The sequence below is a fragment of the Nelusetta ayraudi genome, unplaced genomic scaffold (genome assembly GCF_046127955.1).
Source record: "Nelusetta ayraudi isolate G7.1 ecotype Tasmania unplaced genomic scaffold, CSIRO-AGI_Nayr_v1 ptg000135l, whole genome shotgun sequence".
In the NCBI taxonomy this organism is placed as follows: domain Eukaryota; kingdom Metazoa; phylum Chordata; class Actinopteri; order Tetraodontiformes; family Monacanthidae; genus Nelusetta; species Nelusetta ayraudi.
In genome coordinates this window covers 10,743,084-10,766,124 of record NW_027466185.1, presented here as the reverse complement: position 1 = coordinate 10,766,124, position 23,041 = coordinate 10,743,084, and the positions used below count along the sequence as shown (strand labels likewise).

General features: G+C 45.5%; 1 protein-coding gene across 2 annotated transcripts; it reads left to right on the top strand.

Moving 5' to 3' along the window:
- The first annotated feature begins 178 nt into the window (after positions 1-178).
- ago4 (argonaute RISC component 4) lies at positions 179-22,607 on the top strand. Of its 2 annotated transcripts, none has more exons than XM_076051679.1 (19): positions 179-379; positions 6,593-6,764; positions 6,919-7,039; positions 7,876-8,057; positions 8,831-8,967; positions 9,365-9,499; positions 10,549-10,636; positions 10,718-10,865; positions 10,978-11,097; positions 12,032-12,193; positions 14,504-14,652; positions 14,734-14,918; positions 15,171-15,330; positions 15,421-15,592; positions 15,679-15,822; positions 16,605-16,739; positions 16,828-16,929; positions 18,741-18,940; positions 19,978-22,607. In XM_076051679.1, exons 1-19 carry the CDS (start codon positions 361-363, stop codon positions 20,084-20,086), a joined length of 2,640 nt encoding a protein of 879 aa, XP_075907794.1. In that variant the 5' UTR covers positions 179-360; the 3' UTR covers positions 20,087-22,607. The 2 variants fall into 2 exon arrangements, with proteins under 2 accessions (XP_075907794.1, XP_075907795.1); XM_076051680.1 differs by having other exon boundaries at positions 180-379; positions 14,519-14,652.
- Positions 22,608-23,041: the final 434 nt, after the last annotated feature.

Genomic DNA, 23,041 nt, shown 5'->3' with positions numbered 1-23,041 from the left:
AATCTCTTTCGCTTTTTTTTTTTTTTGGCTTTTGGACATTCCACAACCTAAATTCATTAATGTTTTGTAATATACACCCAGCTAAGTATACGTTCATGGCGCAGTATGCCAAATTACGCATGCGCACACGGGGATCTAGGGGTTTCAGCCCGAGTAGCGCATGCGCACTGGCGAAATCCTCCGTACGAGCAACAGCAGTGGGTAGTTCAGGTCAGTCAGTCAAGCCAGCAGTCACACAGGCAACTATATATCCCCCTTTTCTTTATATTAGCCACATTAAGCTTCGCGATACCGCCCCCAATTTCAGCGCCGGTACGGAGCCGCCAGGCCGGGACAGAGACGGAGAGAGAGGCCTCGGCCATGGAAGCGCTCGGACCTGGTGAGTATTTCTTTTTATAAAAAAGGAGCGAGAGATTCAGCGGGGAGCGCAAACGCGTCGCTCTACTCGGGGCCGCGGCTGCAAACGAGGCCTCGACGAGTTGACGGGGGAAAACAAACCGAGGCCCAGCGCGAGCGCCTCCGTTTTGTCCGCTAATGTGGCTTTAATAACAGCCCACGCGGGGACGTGTTCGCGAAGGAGGCTTCGCTGTGTTTATCGCGGAGACAACATGTCGGCGGCGGCTTTATTTATCCGAGGCACGCACAGCCCGTCGTGTGTGTCGGCGCTGGCTGGCTCGGCTGGCAGGCATTGTGTGAGTGGGGATTTAACTCGCTTCCTCCTTTTTCCGCGTCGTGGTGTGTTTACGTTCGCTGCCGCGTTTCTCTTTTTGGGGGCAGCGCGGCGGCAACCGAGAACGTTTGGGATCGTGGCGAAATTCGACCACGGAAACACGACCAGACCCGTTGTCGAATCTCCCAGCGACTCTGACAGCTAACACCTAACATTTGTACCGTCGCCATCAGACACACAGCGCGTCTCTTCGGGCTGCCCTCGTCCAAGATGACAGCGGTGGTGTGGGTGGGAGAGAAGGGGAAAATATATAAATGTAAAACATAGCACGCGTTACTAGCGTCTAATAGACTAGGGGGTGTGCATCCATTAGGATCCATTTATGTAACATTTGTGTTTGTTTTCACGCGTGTGTGAGAATGCACCGGGGATGAATGGCGCTTTTATCGATCACATCTGCGGCTGATATTCTTCTGCCATATGATAACAAAGACACTTATTCCCTGCGTCGGTCTCGTAGTAAGGCGTGCAGGGGTTGGTGGAGGGAGAATCCAGCACAGACCTTCCTCCACCAGCCAGATGTATGGACATCTGTAATGTCACGTTCATTGTGTTTACCTCGTGGGTTGGTTTTTTGTGCACAATAAAAAAAAAAAAAAAAAACGACGCGTCGTTTTCGCTTCTATTATTATTATTATTATTATTATTATTATTATTATTATTATTATTATTATTAGACGCCACGGTGCTCGGATGAAGCTTGCATCTTGCTGAGGAAAGAACAAAAAGCAATGTTTATTGTCAGTGAAACGCGGGTATGGAGTGCACATTGCAAACAAGTTCCGCGTGGGATGTGGGGTAGCATTGCGTATGCAAATTGTCGTGCATTATTGTCGGGCTGCAGCGGTGCTGTTGAAATAAATTGTGTGGAAGCAGACTCGAGGTGTTGGATTGTGTGGACACAATAGTGGTGTGCAGCCATCCACAGGTGTGTGTGTATGTGTGTGAGCCACGAATAATTAGCGAGGTTTCTCAGTCAGGTTTTTACTCATGGATGCTGATTCAGCTGTGTTGTTTACCTCCTTTCATCATGAAAAAGATACATGTTGACAGCCATGCATTTTGATCTGTTTCCAAGACACAAAGTAAATACATCATGGTATATTGATATCTTGACAAGGCAGCATGGTTACCTGTCCCCTCTTTGTCTCCAAAGAACGATTAGTACTATTATTGTTCAATTTCTGTTGTCATCATCACGATAGGAACATCGTGAGCCCAATGGTGAAATAGCCTTATCTGAAAAAAAACATGCTTAGCAGTGAGCTCAAATGTGGACAGGTTGGTCCTCTGCTTCTTCAGGATTTGCTAAAAACATGCAGATCTGAAACGTTTTGCAATGATCGTAATGCCACAATTGGCCCACCTTTTTTTCATGTGGCTGATCCCTTTTGCTTTTGTCCCATTATCCAACACGTGACAGGTGCAACAAGGCTGCAAACAGAGGGCTAAATATGCTGTTTTGGAGAGCCATTTGGTTTATTGTTATTGTTTAGACAAGATTCTTTTTCCCTATGAGGCTGCCTTACTGGAGTGTGTGATGAAAAATGATCATAATTCTAATATGGCACCTGTTAATGTCTTAAAATGAATGCTGGTAATGCAGCCAACATGAACATTGTCTGAAGAGTTCATTTTGTCACTATCAACACAGGGTATCCCTAAAAATTTACATAATTTTAAAAGCAATTCATCTTGAAAACTACTAAGTCTGGCTCAATGAAATTGAACAGTGTTGGTGTTGAACATCATAAGTTTATTATGGGACCGATTTCATAAGTGTTCAATATGTGCACCACCTGTGACAGGACACACATCAGCTGGGTGTACCGTGTCACAACTGGGTGACTGTGTGCAAGCATATTCCAAGACGCAAAATGCCTTCTGTTTGGGAGCGAACGGCATGGCTCAACCTGAAAACAGGACAAAAATAAAACATTAAATAAAAAGATATGAAATCAATCTTGATCCGTTTCTGTACATTCTGTGAAGATTTGAGGTTATTTAGAAAAGAATTGCCAAAATTATTGGCCTGCGAAATGATGTCAAATATTTTGGGCCACCCTGTATTATTTGGTTGGACTTTAAATGACCCGTCAGTTTAAAAAAACAAAAACAAAGAAGAAGAACGACGTGATTAATCTGAAGAGCATCTCCATTGAGGGCCCTTTGTTTCTGTCTTGTGAATGGCGCCTGTCAGTACGTCTGCGTTGTATCTTAATCCAGGTGATTTGCAGGTGTGGGCGTCAGCGCGCTGCCTGCTCAGTGCTGTTAGTCTGTGACTCATCGCTACGGCCATGCAACCGGCCTAAAGCCCAGCTGTCTCTCTGCTCGGTCGCGCAGTGGTTGCCACGGACACACGGAGCAAAGTCGCCTCGTCAGGAGTAACGGACCCCCTTTTTTTGTCCAAATTGTACCACACTGCGCGTATAATATTGTTGTTATTTTATGTTGAAAAAGCAAGATTCCCCACCGCGTTAATTAGCTGCTTCGCTCAGTTTTAGCCGTCGCATATTCCATTGGAAGTTCTCTCTGAATTGGTGCACTCGACTAGCGGGAGCACAGTGACTCGGTGGCCTCGAGTGCCTTTGTGTTATTGTGTGCGATGAGAAAAAAAAGCTAATTTCACTTCCTCCGTGACTCACACTGGATTTAGCCTTTGTCGCTCGGAGCATCAGCGGAAAATGACTGCGGAAGGTTTTTTGTGGCGAGCGTCTTCAAGGCCGAGCGACGTGCCACCTGTGACGAGGCCGCGGGGCGACTCGGTCTCACACTGGGCTTCGTTTGAAATGTTTTGTCAGGTTTTTCAGTCACAGCAAGATTTCAGAATTTAAAGGGAGATAAGAACAGAGCGCCATCTGTCGGGTTTTGGCTTCACAAAATGAGCAATTTCAATGCCTTTTGAATAAAACACAGTATTTGAAGTCAGGAAATGTGTGTTTAAGACTTGTTGATTATGTTAAGCAATTTAAAGACATTAAAGGAAAGGACAAAATGTCTATTACTTTCTTGATTGAGGAGTGAAACCATTATTTGAATTGCTGTTTAGCCATGAACACACTCTCCTGTTGTGGGAATGTCTCGGTGCTGCAGTTGTCGGCTTTATCTCTGGGAAGAAGATATCTCTAGGAGGAAGGGACCGGTCCTGACACTCAGTGATTGACACTTTTTGGCTGCAGTGGTGTGAAAGTGGTTGGGCTATATTTATCATGCACAGCAACGTCCTGTTTTCCGTCAATTGGGAAAACTCACAAGGAGCACACGTTAAATTCTCAGAGACGCGCCTTTGCTGAAAAATGTGCGCAAGCTTTATCGTATTTCAATAGTTTTCTTTCTTCCCCAAAAGAACAAAATCAGATTTTGAAGAATTTCTGTGCACATTTTTAAATGTGGCACATGTGTTTTATGTAAGACTACATATCATCAACCCAGGGCGCCAAAACGTGGGCGTGCGTACAGTCATCGTAGCCCACGGTCCGTGTAGAAATACACACACACACACACACACACACACACACACACACACACACACACACACACACACACACACACACACAGCGTGAGGGCTACCACGCTTATGCTTTGGGTTTGCACCAGTAACAAGGCCACTAGGACAAAGCCCAGTGAATCATCAGAAGATTTTTTTTTTTACACACCCGGTCGTGACAAAGGAAAGCGGGCGTCGGAAAAGAAACGCGGCTTTGCTTTAGGGGTCGGTATCGTGAACACAATGATGGCGGAGTTGCCCGCTGATGTTCTCATCAGGCTGATGGCTGGTTTTGTGTGATGGAGTGGGAGGAGGAGCAGGAGGAGCAGGAGGAGGACGACCCGTGTGATTTGGGGGGCCCGGGCCACTATAGGGGCATGTTAGCAAGCGATGGGGAGGGCCCCGATTGTCCGTGTTCTCGCGCTTCACTTGCTAACTGGAACGTGTGGGTGCACGGAGTTCAGGAGGGACCCCCACGCCACCACCCCACCCTCGACACACCCCGTGTCCCTGCGCCTCCGTCTTTTCCTCGCTGTTGTCTCTCGTCCATTGTCACTCGTTCTTCCCAGTTCGCCGTTTTAGCCCCCCCCCAAAAAAAAACCAACAGATCGCCGGCGTGTCATCGCAAGGTGTTTTGTTACAAGGTTTCGCCCTCGCAAAAATGCGCTACTTCCTGCACCCCCCCCCCCCAATCCCGCCACCTGCGAGCTTGCACGTGCGTTTTTTTTCCTCCACTGTGTGCGCGATGGCGTGCGCGGCGTAACGGTAATCCCAGACTCTGCGTGCCCCCCCCCCCCCCCCCCCCCCACACACACACACCCCTCCTCCATATGGCCTCGCTGCCGTCTGTCTGAGAGGAGTCTCCCCCCCTCACCTCCCCACCCCCGGTCTTTGTCTCGGCGTGAGGGGTGGGCGCCCTCTGTGTCTGGGTGGAGCCGGGGCGGAGAGGGGTGGGAGGGGCTGAAGGATAATTTGAGGTCATTGTTTCGCAAGTGTCTCGCTGACCCATGTAGGTCAGGGGGGCCGGAGCTGCGGATCAATCGGCTCGGCGTGCGTGCGGGGCCGCCCAGCACATTCACGCAGGTGTCAGTGACGAGGTGGTTGGTCTTGGTCGGTCTTGCGCAGGCTCGGCACATTTATCAGCTGGGTTTGATGTAGGGCTGGGTGGTTTTGGACAAAAAAAAAACATTCTCTGAAAACTCGATTTTCAATTTTTTTGGTAAAACTACAAAAGACAATGGAATAAATTATTTCAAGTATTCTGTCTTTATTTCTTTAAAGAAAAATAGCAAACAAATTCCCCTATTGGGAATGAAGTGCAACTGAAAGATACTGTAAATACTGCTTGTGTTTAGTAAAGTGACATTTCCAGTCTTCTTGACCAAACAAAGATGAATGAATGCCTTTGGATTAATGGAGTGAGAACCTCACTCTCACCAAACTTCACTTGGAGATGAACTGGTTCTTCATAAACAAAGATAACATTCTCTTATTTGGGAATAAAGTGAAAACTTAAGAACAAAACACGAATGACTCCCCCTGTGGATAAAGTGACAACCTGTACTGTCTTTCACCAAACATCACTTTAAAAAAGATAAAAGGTTTTTCTATCATCTTGAAGAATCGTGAATGAATAAAGTGCAAAACTTTCACATTTTGTAAAATAGAGGCGCACAGCCCGGAATCGTGCAAGAGAAAAATCGATTTGAAGATTTTCCTCTTTTTTTTTTTTTTTCGTCTTGACTATTAAACCTGATTTCGATTTGTAATTGATTAATGGCACAGCCCTAGTTTGATGTGAGATGGAAAGACGAGCTCCGGGGTCCATTTAAAGGACCCCTGTTTGAGCAGCCTTGCCTGATTAATCAATGATGATTTGTGCCCTGTGTTTACAACCTAACACAAAAATACCCATGCAACCTGAAAGAGGTGCCGGTCCCCTTTGTGACATCACGCATGGCTAATTCCTACAAGTGCGCGTTTTCTGAAAAGTGGAGCAAGCAAATGTCATAAAGAGTGAATTTTTTTCCCTTCTGCTGAGTTCGCTGACAGGCTGGAGACACAAAATTGTTGTTCATTAATGTTGTTATGTGGGGTTGAGTATTTTTTTGGGACAGAATAATTGAGTGCAGTGGAGAAAGTCCAGCCTCAGACAGAACCGTCTTCTTAAAGTACTGGCCTTGATGTCATTTAATAATAGCTCTTGAATGTGAAGATGGAAAAATGTGCTGTCTGGATTTTATTTTATTTTTATCGCACATCCTCTAACTTTTACTCTCTCTCTGTCTGTCTCTCTCTCTCCCTCTCTCTCTCTCTCTCTCTCTCTCTCTCTCTCTCTCTCTCTCTCTCTCTCTCTCTCTCTCTCTCTTCTCCAGGCCCTCCTGCACCGACCTCTCTGTTCCAGCCTCCGCGGCGTCCCGGCCTCGGCACGGTGGGGAAACCCATTCGGCTCCTTGCCAATCACTTCCAGGTGCAGATTCCCAAGATTGATGTCTATCACTATGATATCGACATCAAGCCTGAGAAACGACCTCGAAGAGTCAACAGGTAAAATAAAAAAGAGATGGTTCACGACTGTTTCTTTCACATAAAGACATTTAAGAAGCAGCGGGTGCAGGAACACTAAGAGCCATGTTAATGTTGCTTTATGCATTACGTAACCAAAAGCTCATTTTTTAATTTTATTTTTTTCGCCCTGCAGGGAGGTGGTGGACACCATGGTGCGGCACTTCAAGATGCAGATCTTTGGAGACCGACAGCCTGGCTATGACGGGAAGAGGAACATGTACACAGCACATCCACTGCCAATTGGGAGAGACAGGGTGTGTATGATGAACCAAATTTACCAAGTGTGAAATTGATATTTTCTTTTAAGTAAAGGGAATCTTGGAGCAATCTTAAAAAATATATCTATAATTTTATGATATTAATTTATAACAACACACTTATTTTAGAGGCTTCATCAACTTTTCTGTTTGAATTATCTTTTGTTTTTTCGCTGTGTTTGTCACTGTGTTAATTTTGACAGCATTTTTAGTTGAGGAAATATCATAATCATTTTAGTCTACTAAAATTAAAGTAGATTCCTGATATCTTCGTGCCACAGTTTTTACAAAGTGTTTTGTTTTCTTTCATATCAAATGTGAAGTGCGTCCAAATGTCCTGTCGCCTCTTCCTCCCCAGTGTTGACATTTGGTCTCAAACAAGTCTGTACCAGATCATCTGTGTGTACCACGTTGCTCTGATTGGTTTTCTTCCCAACTCCTCCCGCCACTTTCTAAATCATCATTTCCTTCCATAGACAAAATGAGCTCTGATTGGATCTCGTCTCTGGCAGACATTTTTGTCTCGTTTTCATTTGTTGACAAAAATGGTAATGCACTTTGTCATCGTCTTAGTCTTTGTGAATGAACTTTTAGTGGGTGACCGTCTGGTTTTAGTAAGAAAAAAAAGGTCGTAGACGATAACTATTTTGGTCAACAAAATTAACACTGGTTTGTTGTTTCAAAGCCAACAAAATGGTCAAGCGCTGCTCTGTTGTACTCTCTTGGTTCGCTTTGCCCTTTGGTATCAACTGTAACCCGTTTTCCCAAAATCAATCCCTCTGCCTCTGTGTCTTCTGCACCCTTCCGCCCCCTCTGCCCCGATCATCTGCTAGGTGGATCTGGAGGTGACTCTGCCTGGCGAGGGGAAGGATCAGACGTTCAAAGTGTCCCTGCAGTGGGTGTCGGTGGTCAGTCTCCAGATGCTGCTGGAAGCTCTGTCCGGACACCTCAACGAGGTCCCGGAGGATTCGGTTCAGGCTCTGGACGTCATCACGCGACACCTCCCTTCCATGAGGTGCGGTTGCTGCCGATTATTGCTTTTCACCTTTCGCCTGTATTGCTCAATTTCCTGCCGCGCTTTGTCTACCACCAAATTTCATTATGCAGCGCGATAGCTGGGCACAGCGCCTTCCTTGACTCTCGCTGCATGTGCATGAAAACACATTAATAACTAATCTGCGACGGTATCTGTCGATCTCGGAACAAAATTACTTGTATCTGGCCACTTTAATTTGGATGTCATAGGATTTCATATACATTTATAACAGTCTTGACTCGCGGAGACAGAGCCTTTTATTGCAGCAAATTAAAATCCTGCACGAAAACTGCTCGCCAGTAAAACACAAAGTTCTTCCTTTGGTGTCCCAGTGTACCAAAAATAATGAACTAAATATGAAATAATGAGGCGCCGGCCTCCTTGTTGGTGGCACGATGGCAGATTACAGGATCAGACTGGAACTAACAGACACAATACGCGCCTTTGATTAAAATGTTTGACCACCAGGACTGTTAGTTGAACCAAGCAAGACTTGTGATAGCGGCGAAGACAAGCACAGTCGCTCGACTTTGTCCATCTCTGCACTCCTGCAGCATATCTACACTGATGGCGAGGCCTTGGTAAACTCGTCAGCGTCAAAAATGCAGCTGCGGCTTTGTATTCCGCCGTTATTGTGAAAACTTCTCCTCTACATGTGCTGGTTTTGGACAGAAATGATGGATTTGTTGAGAGATTCTGTCAACAAGCTCTTCCGCAGATTCTTTATTTCACCCTCTCTGTCTTTTACACAGATACACACCAGTGGGACGCTCCTTCTTCTCCCCTCCGGAGGGCTACTACCATCCTCTGGGCGGAGGCAGGGAGGTGTGGTTTGGCTTCCATCAGTCGGTCCGTCCAGCCATGTGGAACATGATGCTCAACATCGATGGTAGGGCCTGAGACAACCTGGAGTTCTCTGGCTGCACTTTAAATCAACCGTCTACTCTGTATTGTTTGTCGCCTCAGCACATTCCCCTTGTTTCACGGTAAAACAGTTAATAATTGTAAAACTCACGCTTTTGCAAGACCTCCTTGTGCCAAAGCCAGTTCCTCAAACAAAAGCAGTTAAACACGATTCTTAGTCGCTTAAATTAGGACTTGCTGTTGTGCAACCAGCTTCCTATTTGCGTTGTGTGCAAGATATAATCAAATAATTATATAATAGCGTTCCTGACTAGAGAAGATGGACAATTAGTCGTCATCATCACCACCACACATAGTTGTTTGGATGTATTTTTCTCTTGGCGTTGTCAAAACAATGTCATTATTTCCGTGCTTGCCCTCAGTGTCGGCCACGGCCTTCTACCGCGCCCAGCCTGTCATCGAGTTCATGTGCGAGGTGCTGGATATACAGAACATCAACGAGCAGACCAAACCACTGACGGACTCGCAGCGCGTCAAGTTCACCAAGGAAATAAGAGGTGAGACGCTCAGCCCACACGCACTCACACTCACACTCACTCTGACACACACACACACACACACACACACACACACACACACACACACACACACACACACACACACTCACTCTCACACACAAACACACACACACACACACACACACACACACACACACACACACACACACACACCAGTGTTTAACAGCTAGTAGCTGCGTTTCCATTATGTGAGAAATCTGCATTTCGATGTTGTTTGCTGTCAAGAATGGTTTTCTCTTTGATGAAAATATTCCGTCCAGAGACTCGCTATTTTCACTTGAAGTGAACTGATCACGTGACCGCGTATGTCACTTCTGCTGACATGTAATGTGAAAAAAGTGTTTCCATGACACTTTTGTGATACACCTCTATATTGATATGTCTGAAAAACCACCTCATGGCAGCGTCAAAACCTTTTAGCCATATTTGAGGAGGTTTTTCCATTATCAGTTTTTTATTGCAATATTTAGGTTTTGCACGATTCTAGGGGTCATGGAAACACAGCTAATGAGTTGTGTGCAGAAGGACCAACTGTGTGTTTGCAAGCAAAGTAAAGGGAGGGAAACAACAAACACTAAAAGTGAATCCTCACTTTATATTCACGCAGTCCTGAACTTACACCACGGCTGAACCCTCCTTCCACACCTCAGGTGAACCTAAAAATGCTTCTTCCCTACTGAATTATAAGCTTGGATGCTCAAAGTTAGATAATATTTCCACAGACGTTTTTTTTATGAATGGAGTTTTTGTTTTTGAATTTTTCCCTCTGGATGGAACCAGCTGTATTTCCAACACAACTGCCTTTTGTCTGTGAAGGCCCTGATCAAATGACTCGGGGTATTTCCACATTTTGATGTCATTTTTAACAGCGCTATCATGATGGAATCTCTTCAACAGTCGCCTGTTCCCTTAGCGGTCGAGACCATGTCAACTGATGTCTGAAGTGTTTGTGAGGTCGAACTCAAGAAAAAACACCACCTGATCCAAAGACGATTGCCTAACTTTTCTCTCTTTTGCGGACGACGCAGGGTTGAAAGTGGAGGTGACGCACTGCGGCCAGATGAAGAGGAAGTACCGCGTGTGCAACGTGACGCGCCGGCCTGCCAGTCACCAAACGTATGTGCCCCTCGGCCCGATCAGTGGGCTCGCCTTCCTGCAATTGCGAGCTTTGCCTACATCTCCCTGTTTTACCTGCAGGTTCCCACTGCAGCTGGAGAACGGACAGGCCATGGAGTGCACCGTCGCGCAGTATTTCAAGCAGAAGTACAACCTGCAGCTCAAGTATCCGCACCTGCCCTGCCTGCAAGTGGGCCAAGAACAGAAGCACACCTACCTTCCCCTGGAGGTGAGACGGAGGAGTTTTTGTCCTTTCCACCTTCTCTTAATCCACCGGGTTTAGCTCTCCCTGTCTGAGTGATCCCTGTGTAACCAGCGAGGTGTGTCCTGACGCTGCGCAGGTCTGTAACATCGTGGCCGGCCAGCGCTGCATCAAGAAGCTGACGGACAACCAGACCTCCACCATGATCAAGGCCACGGCGCGCTCGGCCCCCGACAGACAGGAAGAGATCAGCAGGCTGGTGAGTCACTGCGTGTTTTTACTCACGCCTCTTGTCGACGGAGGCTCTGCTGAGCGACGCTTTCTAGTCTGTGGGGGCGTTCTTAGCACGGGTTGACAGCACGACAGAATTTCACCCAGTGTTTACACAGTGGAAGCTCAAAGTCGTCCGAGTCTCTGGAAGACTCTGCCGTCCCATTTGACTTGAAAATAATAGAATAGATGTACTTTATTTATCCCAAATTGGGAAACTATGCTGTTGCTTTTTCAAAAAGATAATTATTTTAATCACAGTAATGACATGAAACAGCCTAGTGAATAGAAAAGTTGAAAAGTAAAAAAGCAGAGGTTGATGCTGTATTTTTAGCCACGTTGGCATTAATTTAATAAGTTCTGATTTATTTATTTTAGACACGTGAAAGAAATTACACTGCATTAATGCACAGACAAAAATACAAATACAAAACAAAAAAATAAGATAATTAAATCACAAGACAGATCTAACCAAAGGTCATAGATCCCATTCACATGCCTGAGAAGGAGTGGGAGGAAGTACAACTTATCTGGTCCCACTCCCTCTTAAAGTCCATCTAATAAAACACCATATTATATCGCAACGCAAGCACACAATATGCACATGTACATGTATGCATGTAACGTACATACCATGCATGCAACATAAAGATACCTGAATGTTGGGGGGGGGGAAATTGAAAAAAAAAAAAAAAAAAACATCGCACAAACAAACCCAAAAATAAATAAAAAGTAAATAAGTGCTAGACACCCAGCAGTAATGCACTGTCTAGGCAGCGGAGCCTCCATCCACATCACAGGGTTTGGGTTTGTGCTGATTGGATGAATCTTTGCTGAATTTTCTCTTTAACAATTAAAAACTTTGCTGCAACATACTTTGTAACTTGCTATATTTTCTAATCGACTATGCCCTCTGCCCGCAGGTGAAAAGCAACAGCATGGTCGGTGGCCCGGACCCTTACCTGAAAGAATTTGGCATCGTCGTGCACAACGACATGACGGAAGTGACGGGCCGCGTTCTCCCAGCGCCCATGTTGCAGTACGGAGGCCGAGTGAGCACCGACACAGGAAGGGACTGTGGCAGGGTGAGTACCGGGCGGTGGGCTTCACTGAGGGCTGGAGGGGGCGTCAGGCTGTGAACATTGGCGCTCGATGGGTTTTTATGCAAACAAAATGACTCGCGAATCACCATCATTCCGACCCGGTGACTCCCGAGCTGCAGAGTGGGAAGGAGCGAGATCCCACTCCGACTTTTTCTCTCATAAACAGCGCGTGAGTCACGCTTGGAGTATTCATAAGGCTCGAATGGTTGGATGTGCGTCAGTTGAGTCATCGCCGGAGATGACAAACAGCCGCGTTACGAAACGCCCGTTGCCGCTTTGAAAAGAAGGCAGCAGGGGCCGCGCAGGCCCAGGATCAGTTTCAGTCTGCTGTCATTGATCATTAAAATCTTCTGGCAAGAGTGTTAATTAAGTTCCTGTTTGGACCTGCAGACACACACACACACACACACACACACACACACACACACACACACACACACAATCTAGGTTCAGAGAGCAAAGCAGTCTGGAAGTGAGGTTGAGGTCCTTTGTCTTTTTGAGTCTGTCAATGTTTTGCCTGTTTAATTATGCAGCAATTATGTTTTTTACTTATTTACCATTTGTCACCTCAAATCAATCGTCTTAATCTTATTCTTTTTTGTATAATTGGTACCTGCCTGTTGCTAATCAGGAAGGTCAATAAAAAAAATTCCCACAGTGCATTTTTGAAATTGTCACAAATGACAACCACGTGCGAGCCCAGATGTACGGACGCTACAATCTCCTCCAATTTAATTCTGGCCAGGCCCAACTGCCGCTCTCTCTCAGACCTGGATCTTGCCCCTTGCTTTTCATCCTGTGGTGCATCTGTGCAGTATGTCAAAGGCGTTGCTCAACTTCTCCAACCCTTCACTGGCACAGCCAGGGAGTGTGCAAACAAAAAATAAAGCCTGCGTTCTGTCTCGGTGCAGCTTCAGAAAAGACGTGGAGATGAAGAGCAGCTTGCTGCAGGCAGCAGAAAATCAGCTGCTGAACCTGGTGGTGCGATGCATTTAGATGAGTTTTCATTTATATACAGTATGTTTTTTCTCTTCAAAGCTAAGTTTTCATGCACGAAAAACCAAATTGAAATCCGAGTTTGTGTGAATGGATTTGAAAGGAAGCGTGTGGAAGATGATGAGGCTTCAAACGTCGATGTAATTGCTGAGAGATTCATCTTTATGGCCAGAAGAGTTACTTTAATCTCCCTCCATGAAATCACATTGTAAATACTAGGTGCTGGAATGCGACGCCTCATTCGCAGGCAGCAAGTGATTTATGGCTTTATTGTCCTGGTGAGAATCATTCAGTTGATCATCGTATCTGCATTCAGGTATTCCTGAAACAACTGAGTGTAGGGCGGTAGTGTTGTTGGAGGGGCCATGATTCCATCATCCAACACTGCTGAGACATTTGGGCTGATTGCTTCCCTGCAAAATGCATCTAAAGGTAGCCTGCTATAAATGAATGGAACGCTCACACAAACACACACTGTGAAGCATGCGTCTTAATGCACTTAGTGCACTTGCAGAAAGATGAAGAGAACTCCCTGGAGTGGCCCAACTGTATGTTCAGCTGATGATCCATATGGATCCATGTCAATTGGAAGACAGACACACTTTGAAAGTTCGAGGCTCTGCTTTTATTTCAGATTTTTTTTTTCAAACTACCTTTGAATAAAACCGACGCTGTGACTTTTCCTTGGCATTCCTCTCTCAGCCGGCCCGTCGTCACTCCAGCAGAGTAAAATCTCTTAATGGCCTCTGGCAAATCTTGTCAACCGAATGAAAGTCTGCTTTCTTTTGAGTCTGTGCCTGTAGTGATACGTGTAGCTTGCCTTATCATCACCATCATATGCCTTGGATTTGCAGTATTGTTTTTCTTGTTTGATGGTAATAAAATCAGATTTGTTTTTGTCTGCAGTTGGGGGAAAAATACACTATATATGTATTGAAATATCAGTTGCTGCATTTTACCAATTTTAAGATCTTAATGCTTAAAATCAGACTGCAGTAGTCTTCATGACTATTAGGCACTATTTCCCATTTCCCAAAAAACTCCACAGATCTCAAGAAAATGGCAGATTAACAGTTTACAGCCTCTAATAAAAATTGTTAGAATATACAATATTAGCGACGGAAATATTGCACAATATAGCACCTTTTAAACATGTACAGCCCTGTTTCTAAGTCATTTTGAATTTGAACAATGCACCTTAAAGTCTTAGTTTGTTTTTCTATATCCTGGCCAAGTGGGTCGTTGTTGCACTCGGTGTGTCGGCTCATCCAACCGGGGGGTTGACTAAGAGAGTAGGGTCTCTCTCCGCAGAACAAAACCGTGGCCACACCCAACCAGGGCGTGTGGGACATGAGAGGGAAGCAGTTTTACGCCGGCATCGAGATCAAAGTGTGGGCCGTGGCCTGCTTCGCTCCGCAGAAACAGTGCCGGGAGGATCTGCTCAAGTGAGTCACAGACACCGACTCAAGTTTTCAAGACGTTTGCATGGAAGGAGTTGTTTGTATTGATTTTCTTTTCCCTGGTAGGAGCTTCACTGACCAGCTTCGAAAGATCTCCAAGGACGCTGGGATGCCCATTCAAGGCCAGCCGTGCTTCTGCAAATACGCCCAGGGAGCCGACAGCGTGGAGCCCATGTTCAAACACCTGAAGATGTCCTACGTGGGGCTGCAGCTGATTGTGGTCATCCTGCCTGGCAAAACACCCGTCTATGGTGCGAGACATAAATCCCCGGCATTGAACTGTCAACTCAGGCTGAGCGAGCGCAGGAACTTGAACTTGCGTCTCACCTAAACTTCATTTACTTGTCTGTCATGACGATACGATACAATATACTGTCCCTCCGGGGGAAATTTGTTTTAGACTCAGCAGTGTTAAGTGTTACAAATGCCTTTTCAACCATAACACAAACAACACAACATTAGCCATGCTGATTTTGATCGTGGCCGTCCATTTGAACTTTCAGCCGAGGTGAAGCGGGTCGGCGACACCCTCCTGGGCATGGCCACCCAGTGTGTGCAAGTGAAGAACGTGGTGAAGACCTCCCCCCAGACCCTCTCCAACCTCTGCCTCAAGATCAACGCCAAGCTGGGAGGCATCAACAACGTCCTGGTGCCCCATCAGAGGTCAGTCTCAAGCGATGTGTGTTCGCTGCTCACTGCGCTCTGCATTCAGAGCGCTGTTGTGTGGTAATTTCTTCTCTTCCTCCGGTCCAGGCCCTCTGTGTTCCAGCAGCCTGTCATCTTCCTGGGCGCAGACGTCACTCACCCCCCGGCGGGCGACGGCAAGAAGCCGTCCATCGCGGCGGTGGTGGGCAGCATGGACGGCCACCCCAGCCGTTACTGCGCCACCGTGCGAGTGCAGACGTCACGGCAAGACATGTCGCAGGTGAAGGTCGAGAGCGCTGCCCGTACGTCAAGATTGCACTTGTTAATAAAAATCACTGAGACTTGGGTTTGTTTTCTCGGTTCTAGGAGCAGCTGTTCAGCCAGGAGGTCATCCAGGATCTGACCAACATGGTCCGCGAGCTTCTCATCCAGTTCTACAAAGCCACCCGTTTCAAGCCCACCCGCATCATTTATTATCGCGGCGGGGTGTCGGAGGGACAGATGAAACAGGTGAGGTATTTTCTCGACATTATCCACGCAGCCCATTGCAAGAGCCTGCCAACAGTCCAGATTTGGCAAAAGTATTTACATTCTTTACTTCTGTACTAAAGTACGGACACCTTTAAAAAAAAAAATCGATTCAAATCAAAATCAAAGCGTTTATTGTCTTATGCACAGTAAAGTAACAAGTTTCCCTATGCAATGAAATTCTTAATTTGTTGCCCACAGAATGCCGAATAAGGGACTAAGTATTTAAAAGAAAATTAAAAATATACAAAAATGTGCAATGTATAAAATAATATACAGAATGCAAAAACAATTTTAAAAAGGACAGTATTTACTCAAGTAAAAGTAAGAAAGTACAGATTCTGAAATGTACCTCAGTAAAAAGGTTTTAAAAAAAAAGGCCATTAGTGAAAATGGTATTGATAATTTTGCAAAAATGAAAAAGTTGTGACAGAAGATTTTCAACTAAACTGACTTGCGAGAGCGGCATTATTTTTTAACAATTTTGGTACTCTGAATCGAATGTAATAGTATGCACACCGAGGACTTAGTTAAACACAAAAATAACAAGCATGTTTTCCCATTGTAAGAAGTAGAAAGTACAGATATTTGTGCATAAATGTAGGGAATAAAAGTAAAGTAGTCGTTAGATAAAGAAATACTGGAGTAAAGTATAGATACCTGAAAAATCTGCTTCAATACAGCATCAAAGCATTTGCTACCTCTGCCAAAATCTTTGCACAGGAGCCCCAAATGGATAAAATGTGTGTGTCATTGTGTTTGAGGTGGCCTGGCCGGAGCTGATCGCCATCAGGAAGGCCTGCATCAGCCTGGAGGAGGACTACCGGCCGGGGATCACCTACATCGTGGTCCAGAAACGCCATCACACGCGTCTGTTCTGCTCCGACAAAGCAGAGAGGGTATGTGCACGTCGGCTCCGCCCCCGTTTGCAGGCCCCCTTTGTCACGAGGCGGTATTAACAAGTGTGCTCTCTATCGCCTCCCGCAGGTCGGGAAGAGCGGCAACGTCCCGGCGGGCACCACAGTGGACAGCACAATCACACACCCGTCCGAGTTTGACTTCTACCTGTGCAGCCATGCAGGGATACAGGTGAGGCCTTCACGGAACCACGCCTCCTTCACAGGCCTGTGGCAGAGATTATATAGTCACAGAATGTGCTTGACATCTCGGGTTCACTGACACTTATTTGGTTTAGAAACGGCGTATGGATTAAACACACTGGGAATAAAAGTTGTGGTCACGGTTCATTACCCCTGGTGGTGTGAAGTCATTTTGGTCTGCGGTTTTTACACCACCGACGCCAAATGACAGTAAAAGCAATGAAGGGAATGTGGTTATTTTCTCTTTAGTCCTAAGCCCCTTTCCCACTGTTGATTTTGGAACGCGGGTCGACTTTCCCACGGACCAAACCCAGCGGGGTGTCACCCCTGCCGGAAAGCTGCACAGCCTTCACCGCTGCGTGTCTGCTGACGTCATCACGCTGAGATCGCGTAGATGAAGTGCGACAGAAGTCAGGGAAGTAAACAATGGAGAGCAACGTGGAAGCGAGTCTGGCGGTGGCCAGTGTTCTTTGTTGTTGGCCGCTTTTGCCTGTAGAATCGTTCCGCGAATAGCTGCCGAACGATGTTGTCGTTCATGCCAGACTTGAAGTGGCGCTCACCTCTGCAGCCGGCCTGCTCGCACTGTGCAGCCATCATTTCGCCATCTGGTGTGCGAGCCGCGAGTGAAAAAGCCAGGACAATGAACATTTTTCAAGCGGTGATGGAACGTAATCAAACACCTTTGCTTCGATACGTGATATATACGCCGCCACTGGTGCAATGTAATGACTTAGTGCACGTAACATTCAATGTCATCCCGTGCGGCAGGTAAAAGATGTGATGTCGTCGCAATGTTGTCCCAATTCCACTGCAAGCCCATCGACCACTGGGAAAGGGGCTTTAGAGTCTTTGGCTGCTACTTTTACAAAAACTTGGAAAAATTACACCATTTGTTCCTTTGATTCAGCAACAGTCTGAGCTCACGTTGGGCTCGACTAGTGTAAGTTACATTCCATGTTTAGTTGTATAGCCCAGAATTTTAATCACTTTCTAAAAGGCTGCAGGAAGTGAGTTGGACCTTGTTTTGGTGTTTAAATTTTAGCGTCAAAAACAATGAAATTATCTTCATGTGAAAAAAGTCATTTTATCTCAATTTCAAGTACGCCAGAGAACACCTTATAGATTGAAAGATGTACTTTATTAATCCCAAATCAATCTATGTACAACAAACATCCAAAGCAGATGTGCAAAAGACAGTCAAGTTGTGCAGAGGCAGAGACAAGCAAGGTTTTCTAAACCATTAGTGCATTATTTGTCATTGAGTCCAGGGAAAATGTCCAGAATGCTTTCTGTCACGCAGCGGAGAAGAGTTCTAGAGGTTGATGGCTCCCGGCAGGAAGGATCTCCTGAAGCATACCTTCTGACAACGCAGATGTCTCAGTGTCTTGGATAGGACGCTCTGCTTCTGCACATCCCTTCACATCACTACTCGTAGTGGAACTGTTTCCTCTGACCTGCCTGCCTGATTTCAGCTCTTTCAGGACCTTCACCTGCCACAGGACGATTCATGGCTTGGGTGGGGTTGCATCAAGGGAAATTGTTATTGTAAAGCTTTGGCATAACTGGAAGCCTGCCTGCTCCACCCTAGAAATTCTGGCAAACCTTTTGTAAATATTGAAGAATTCCAGGTTAGAAATAAATAGAAATGCCTCAAGCAGAAAAATTAATGATTTTTTTTGGTTATACAGTAGCAAACTAATCCTCCACCGTTTCTTTGAAAAAGCCCTGCAGGACTTGTAACATTAAATCATACTTGGTTGCATACTAAGTTGCTGTTCTGTGCCTCCCCCCCCCCCCCAGGGAACCAGTCGTCCGTCCCACTACCACGTCCTGTGGGATGACAACTGCTTCACTGCCGACGAACTGCAGCTCCTCACCTACCAGCTGTGCCACACCTACGTCCGCTGCACGCGCTCCGTCTCCATCCCCGCACCGGCCTACTACGCCAGGCTGGTGGCCTTCCGGGCTCGCTACCACCTGGTGGACAAAGACCATGACAGGTGAGGGTGTCGCTAGTCACAGCTTGCACTGGCAAATCCAAGCAGGCGTGACGGATTTTCTTTTAAAATTTATAGGTAAACGTGAATTTTATTTTATTTTTTAAATTGTGATTGGTTCTCGGTATAGGATTCCCATTCCGGTTCCAACTGGCTTAATCTGGCCCATGTGTCTTTGTGCCGATCAATACCCTGATTGAGTCCTTTCTGTGTGCATAACATTTTATAAACCCACACGTTTCTTTTTAAAATTATAAATGATGTAAAAATGGGCTGTAGTTGTTCGACCCCTCCATGAGAGGGTGCTGTAGTCCTGCTATTTAATCAAATGTGTTGAGAGACAGTTCCAGTGTAGGTACAGAACCTGTCCGGGGCTAGGGAATGTGACCGGGGTTCTTCGGCAACTCCATTAGGACAAACTACATCGTGGTCGGCTAAATGGATAGAAAAGTAGATAAATAGATAAATCGATATAAGCATATTGTACATACATGTAATAGAACAAACTAACAATAGATAGTTAGATAGATAGATAGCTCTGTATCTAAATATTATTAGTTTTTTCCGTTTGTTTGTTCGACCGCGATGTAGTTTGCCGTAATAGACTTCCATATGTGATGTCATTGGACGGGGTCCGGCGACTGCCAACAGGTACTTCATAAACAAAGATGAAGTTCCCTTTCAGCACACAAATCCCTGTAAGAACCAAACACAAGTGAATCCCCCTGTGGATAAAGTGACAACCATAACCCTTTCACCAAACATCACTTTAAATAAATAAATGAATGAAGTGCAAAACTTTCACATTTTTTAGAAGAGGCGCACAGCCCGGAAGCATGCGAGAGGAAAATCCATTTTAAGATTTTCCTTTTTTAACATTGTCTTGACTAATAAATCCAATTTCGATTTAAAATCGACTAATTGCACAGCCCTATGCAAGTGTCGCGATGACAACTGAATTGTGATTATGGATCCATATCTGGCCTTTGTGTGTGAGACGTGAACTAATTCCTGAACCCTGCCCTCTCCCTGTCCTGCAGCGCCGAGGGCAGCCACGTGTCGGGGCAGAGCAACGGCCGGGACCCCCTGGCCCTGGCCAAGGCGGTTCAGATCCACTATGACACCCAACACACCATGTACTTCGCCTGAGCCGGCGAGCGCAGCAGCCAGTCCGCCCGCCCGTGGGCTCCTCCCTCTTTTCGCTCTTTATTTCCCCTCCTCTCGTTGGCCACTCTGGCTCTCTCTCCGCCTAGTCTCTCTGTCTCCTCACACTCACTGTGTTCATTTTTCTTCATCTGTACCAAAGCGGCTCTCTCTCTCTTTCTTTTTTAAATCTTCGTTGAGGAACAAACAAGCAACCAGCGTTCCCGCTCGAGCCGCCTTTTCAAACCAGCAATCCGGTGCTGGGAACCCCTCAGGGTTACCGGTGCGTAAAAAAAGAAAAAAAAGAAAAGCAAAACAAAACAAAACAAAAAAAACATTCACACATTGTACAAGATGAGCCATTATTTTTTGCATTTTTTTGTTTTGTTTTTTTTTCCTGTTTGAATGTCTGCACTCTTATATTTTGTAAAATACACTGAGCAAGGGAGTGAATTTGGCACGGCCCGTGTCAGCGCAGCTCTTTAGCTCTCCCAGCTAAGCAGGACTCTTATCTACTTTTACCTCAAAGCCCTTTTGGGCCAAATCTGTCATAAGGTCTTGGGTTTATTGGGTGGTGGGGAGGGAACTCTACAGGTAAAGAGATGGATAGGAGTAGACCTTTTGAGAATAATTATATATATATATATACATATATATATATATATATATATATAAACACATACATACATATATACATATATATATTTTTCCTTTTTATGAGCGTGTGTTTTAACTTTTTCTCCTTTACGATCTTTTACAAGCGAGGTGACCTGGGTGTTCTACCCAAGACTACTCTCCTATCAATTTAACAAAGCATACATTTATGGGTGTGCGTGTGTTGATTTGCGTGTGTTTGTGTGTGTATGTCCGTGTCTATGTATATACATGTATTTCCGTATGAATGTGTGCGCGCGCGCATGTGTGCGTTTTCATGGCAGGCCACTGAATTGTAAAGGGAAATCAAGGAGATAACTGCTGTAAATGCCTCAGATATGTTCCTTTTATATTCACTCATACAGTACATATAAGCATATATTTACATCTATAGAAGCAAACCTTGAGACATATGACTTTAACGGGCCTTGTGGAGGCCGGCATGGGTATTTGTAGCAGTCCTGGGGTCACTTATTAGTCTGAAATGCTTTTGAATTGCATCGTGGATGTGTGCGTTTAGTGCGCACTGCTAAAGGAGGGACGGGATTCGCACCACGAGCTGCCAACGGGGCTCCTTTTGGAGCCCAGGATCCGCAGAGTAAAGAAAAAAGATGCAATTTGAGGTATTTAAAGTGGTAGGTGACGTCGGGCCTGACGTGTAGCAGCAGTAACTGGCTCAGCTTTGGGACCTGTTGAACGGTGGTTGGCATTGAACACAAGAGTTTGGGTCTTTATCAGCCTCGCTTGCCTGTGTGAAAGGCAGGATCTTGTTTTCTTCTTTGGACCTGATTATCTGAACGGTTATTATTATGGCGAGACGGCTGGATGTTAAATGCATTAATGTGTTGTTGTTTTTTTCGTTGTAGTCCGAAAGGCCGGAATAATCCCGACGTGGTTCTTTTCGAGGTCTCCCTTAACGAATTCTGGCCAATTCATTGCACTGACCCGGGACGCTTGGCAAGCAACAGAGGGCACTCTCAAATCTCTCGTACCTTTATGCATTTATACATAGGAATCAAACAAAGCAGATTTGTAAAATTTTAATATAAGATGTTTTGTGATGATTATCTTAAAAAAAAAGAAAAGAAAAGAAAAAGCTGTTGTTTAGAATTAGTACCACAACGTTGTTGTTGTTGTTGTTGTTGTTGCTGTCGTTGTTGTTGTTATCGTTGTTGTCAATGTTGTTACTATTGTGATAAAATTTTACGGTCGGCAGCAAAAGCCAGTTCTATATTTACTAGTGTGACTTCAGGAATAGACTTCAGTTGCTGAGCTGCAGGCGATGAGTTTCCAGCTCTGGGTTTGGCGATTTTATTTCTTTTTTTTTTATGTGTAGCATTCTGACTATTGGGTGAGAAGACGTGGGGGCCCGGGACGGACGAGCACACGCTTCCTCTGTAGGTTTTTTCCGATGCAATGTTAGACTTCCGGATGGTAGATTTTAAGGCGTTGGTGTCGGATCAGACGGACGGCGACAATCAGGGATTGTAATCGGAGCGATTTTAAGGGATTTTGTTTTAAAAACAGTCTGCGATAGGCAATGAGTTTGAAAAAAAAAAAGAAGAAGAAAGCTTTTTAATGTTTTGTGAAATTACCTCCCTTGCCCCCCATTTTAAAAGTGGATGTCGTGCATTGCGGCTTCATTCTTAAATGTCCTTTTCTTTCTAACACTGGATGGCATGAATTGACGGCGGGAAGCATCAGCACTGCCCTCGGAAGCCTACGGAAGCGCATTGATGTCACCCTTGGAAAAAAAAAAAAACAGAGCTCAGTATCACGTTATAATGTGAAACTATCACATTTTTGCATGATGATCTTCACGTTATAACGTGAAGATTATCATGAAATAATGTTATGGTTTCACGTTTTTACGTGATAAATATCACAAAATAAAAGTCCCACTGATTGTTACATCCTGAAGGATACAAAGTTTGTCCTCCGCATTTGACCCATCCCCAGAGGGAGCTGTGGGCAGCAGCACTGCTGCGCCCGCGAATCATTGGGTGATCTAACCCAAAGTCCAACCCCGAATACTTGAGTGCCAAGCAGGGAGGCAATGGGTACCATTGATACAGGGTGGACACTCGACCACGAGACCACTGAGCTAATAGTTTCACGTTTTAACGTGAAAATTATCACGTACAAATGTGATAGTTTCACGTTATAACAGGATACTGAGCCCTGTTCCCCCCCCAGGGTAGCAGTAATACGCTTCTGTAGAAGCCATCCCCCACAAGGGCGTGGCTTTTTTCTTTCGAGACGGTTTGACAGACGCACAAGTAGCGCCACTCCCCCTAGTGTCCGGAG

Coding starts and splice junctions, on each gene's coding strand:
- ago4 (XM_076051679.1), top strand. Junction 9,500..10,548: donor GTTCACCAAGGAAATAAGAG/GTGAGACGCTCA, acceptor CGGACGACGCAG/GGTTGAAAGTGGAGGTGACG. Junction 18,941..19,977: donor GTGGACAAAGACCATGACAG/GTGAGGGTGTCG, acceptor CCTGTCCTGCAG/CGCCGAGGGCAGCCACGTGT.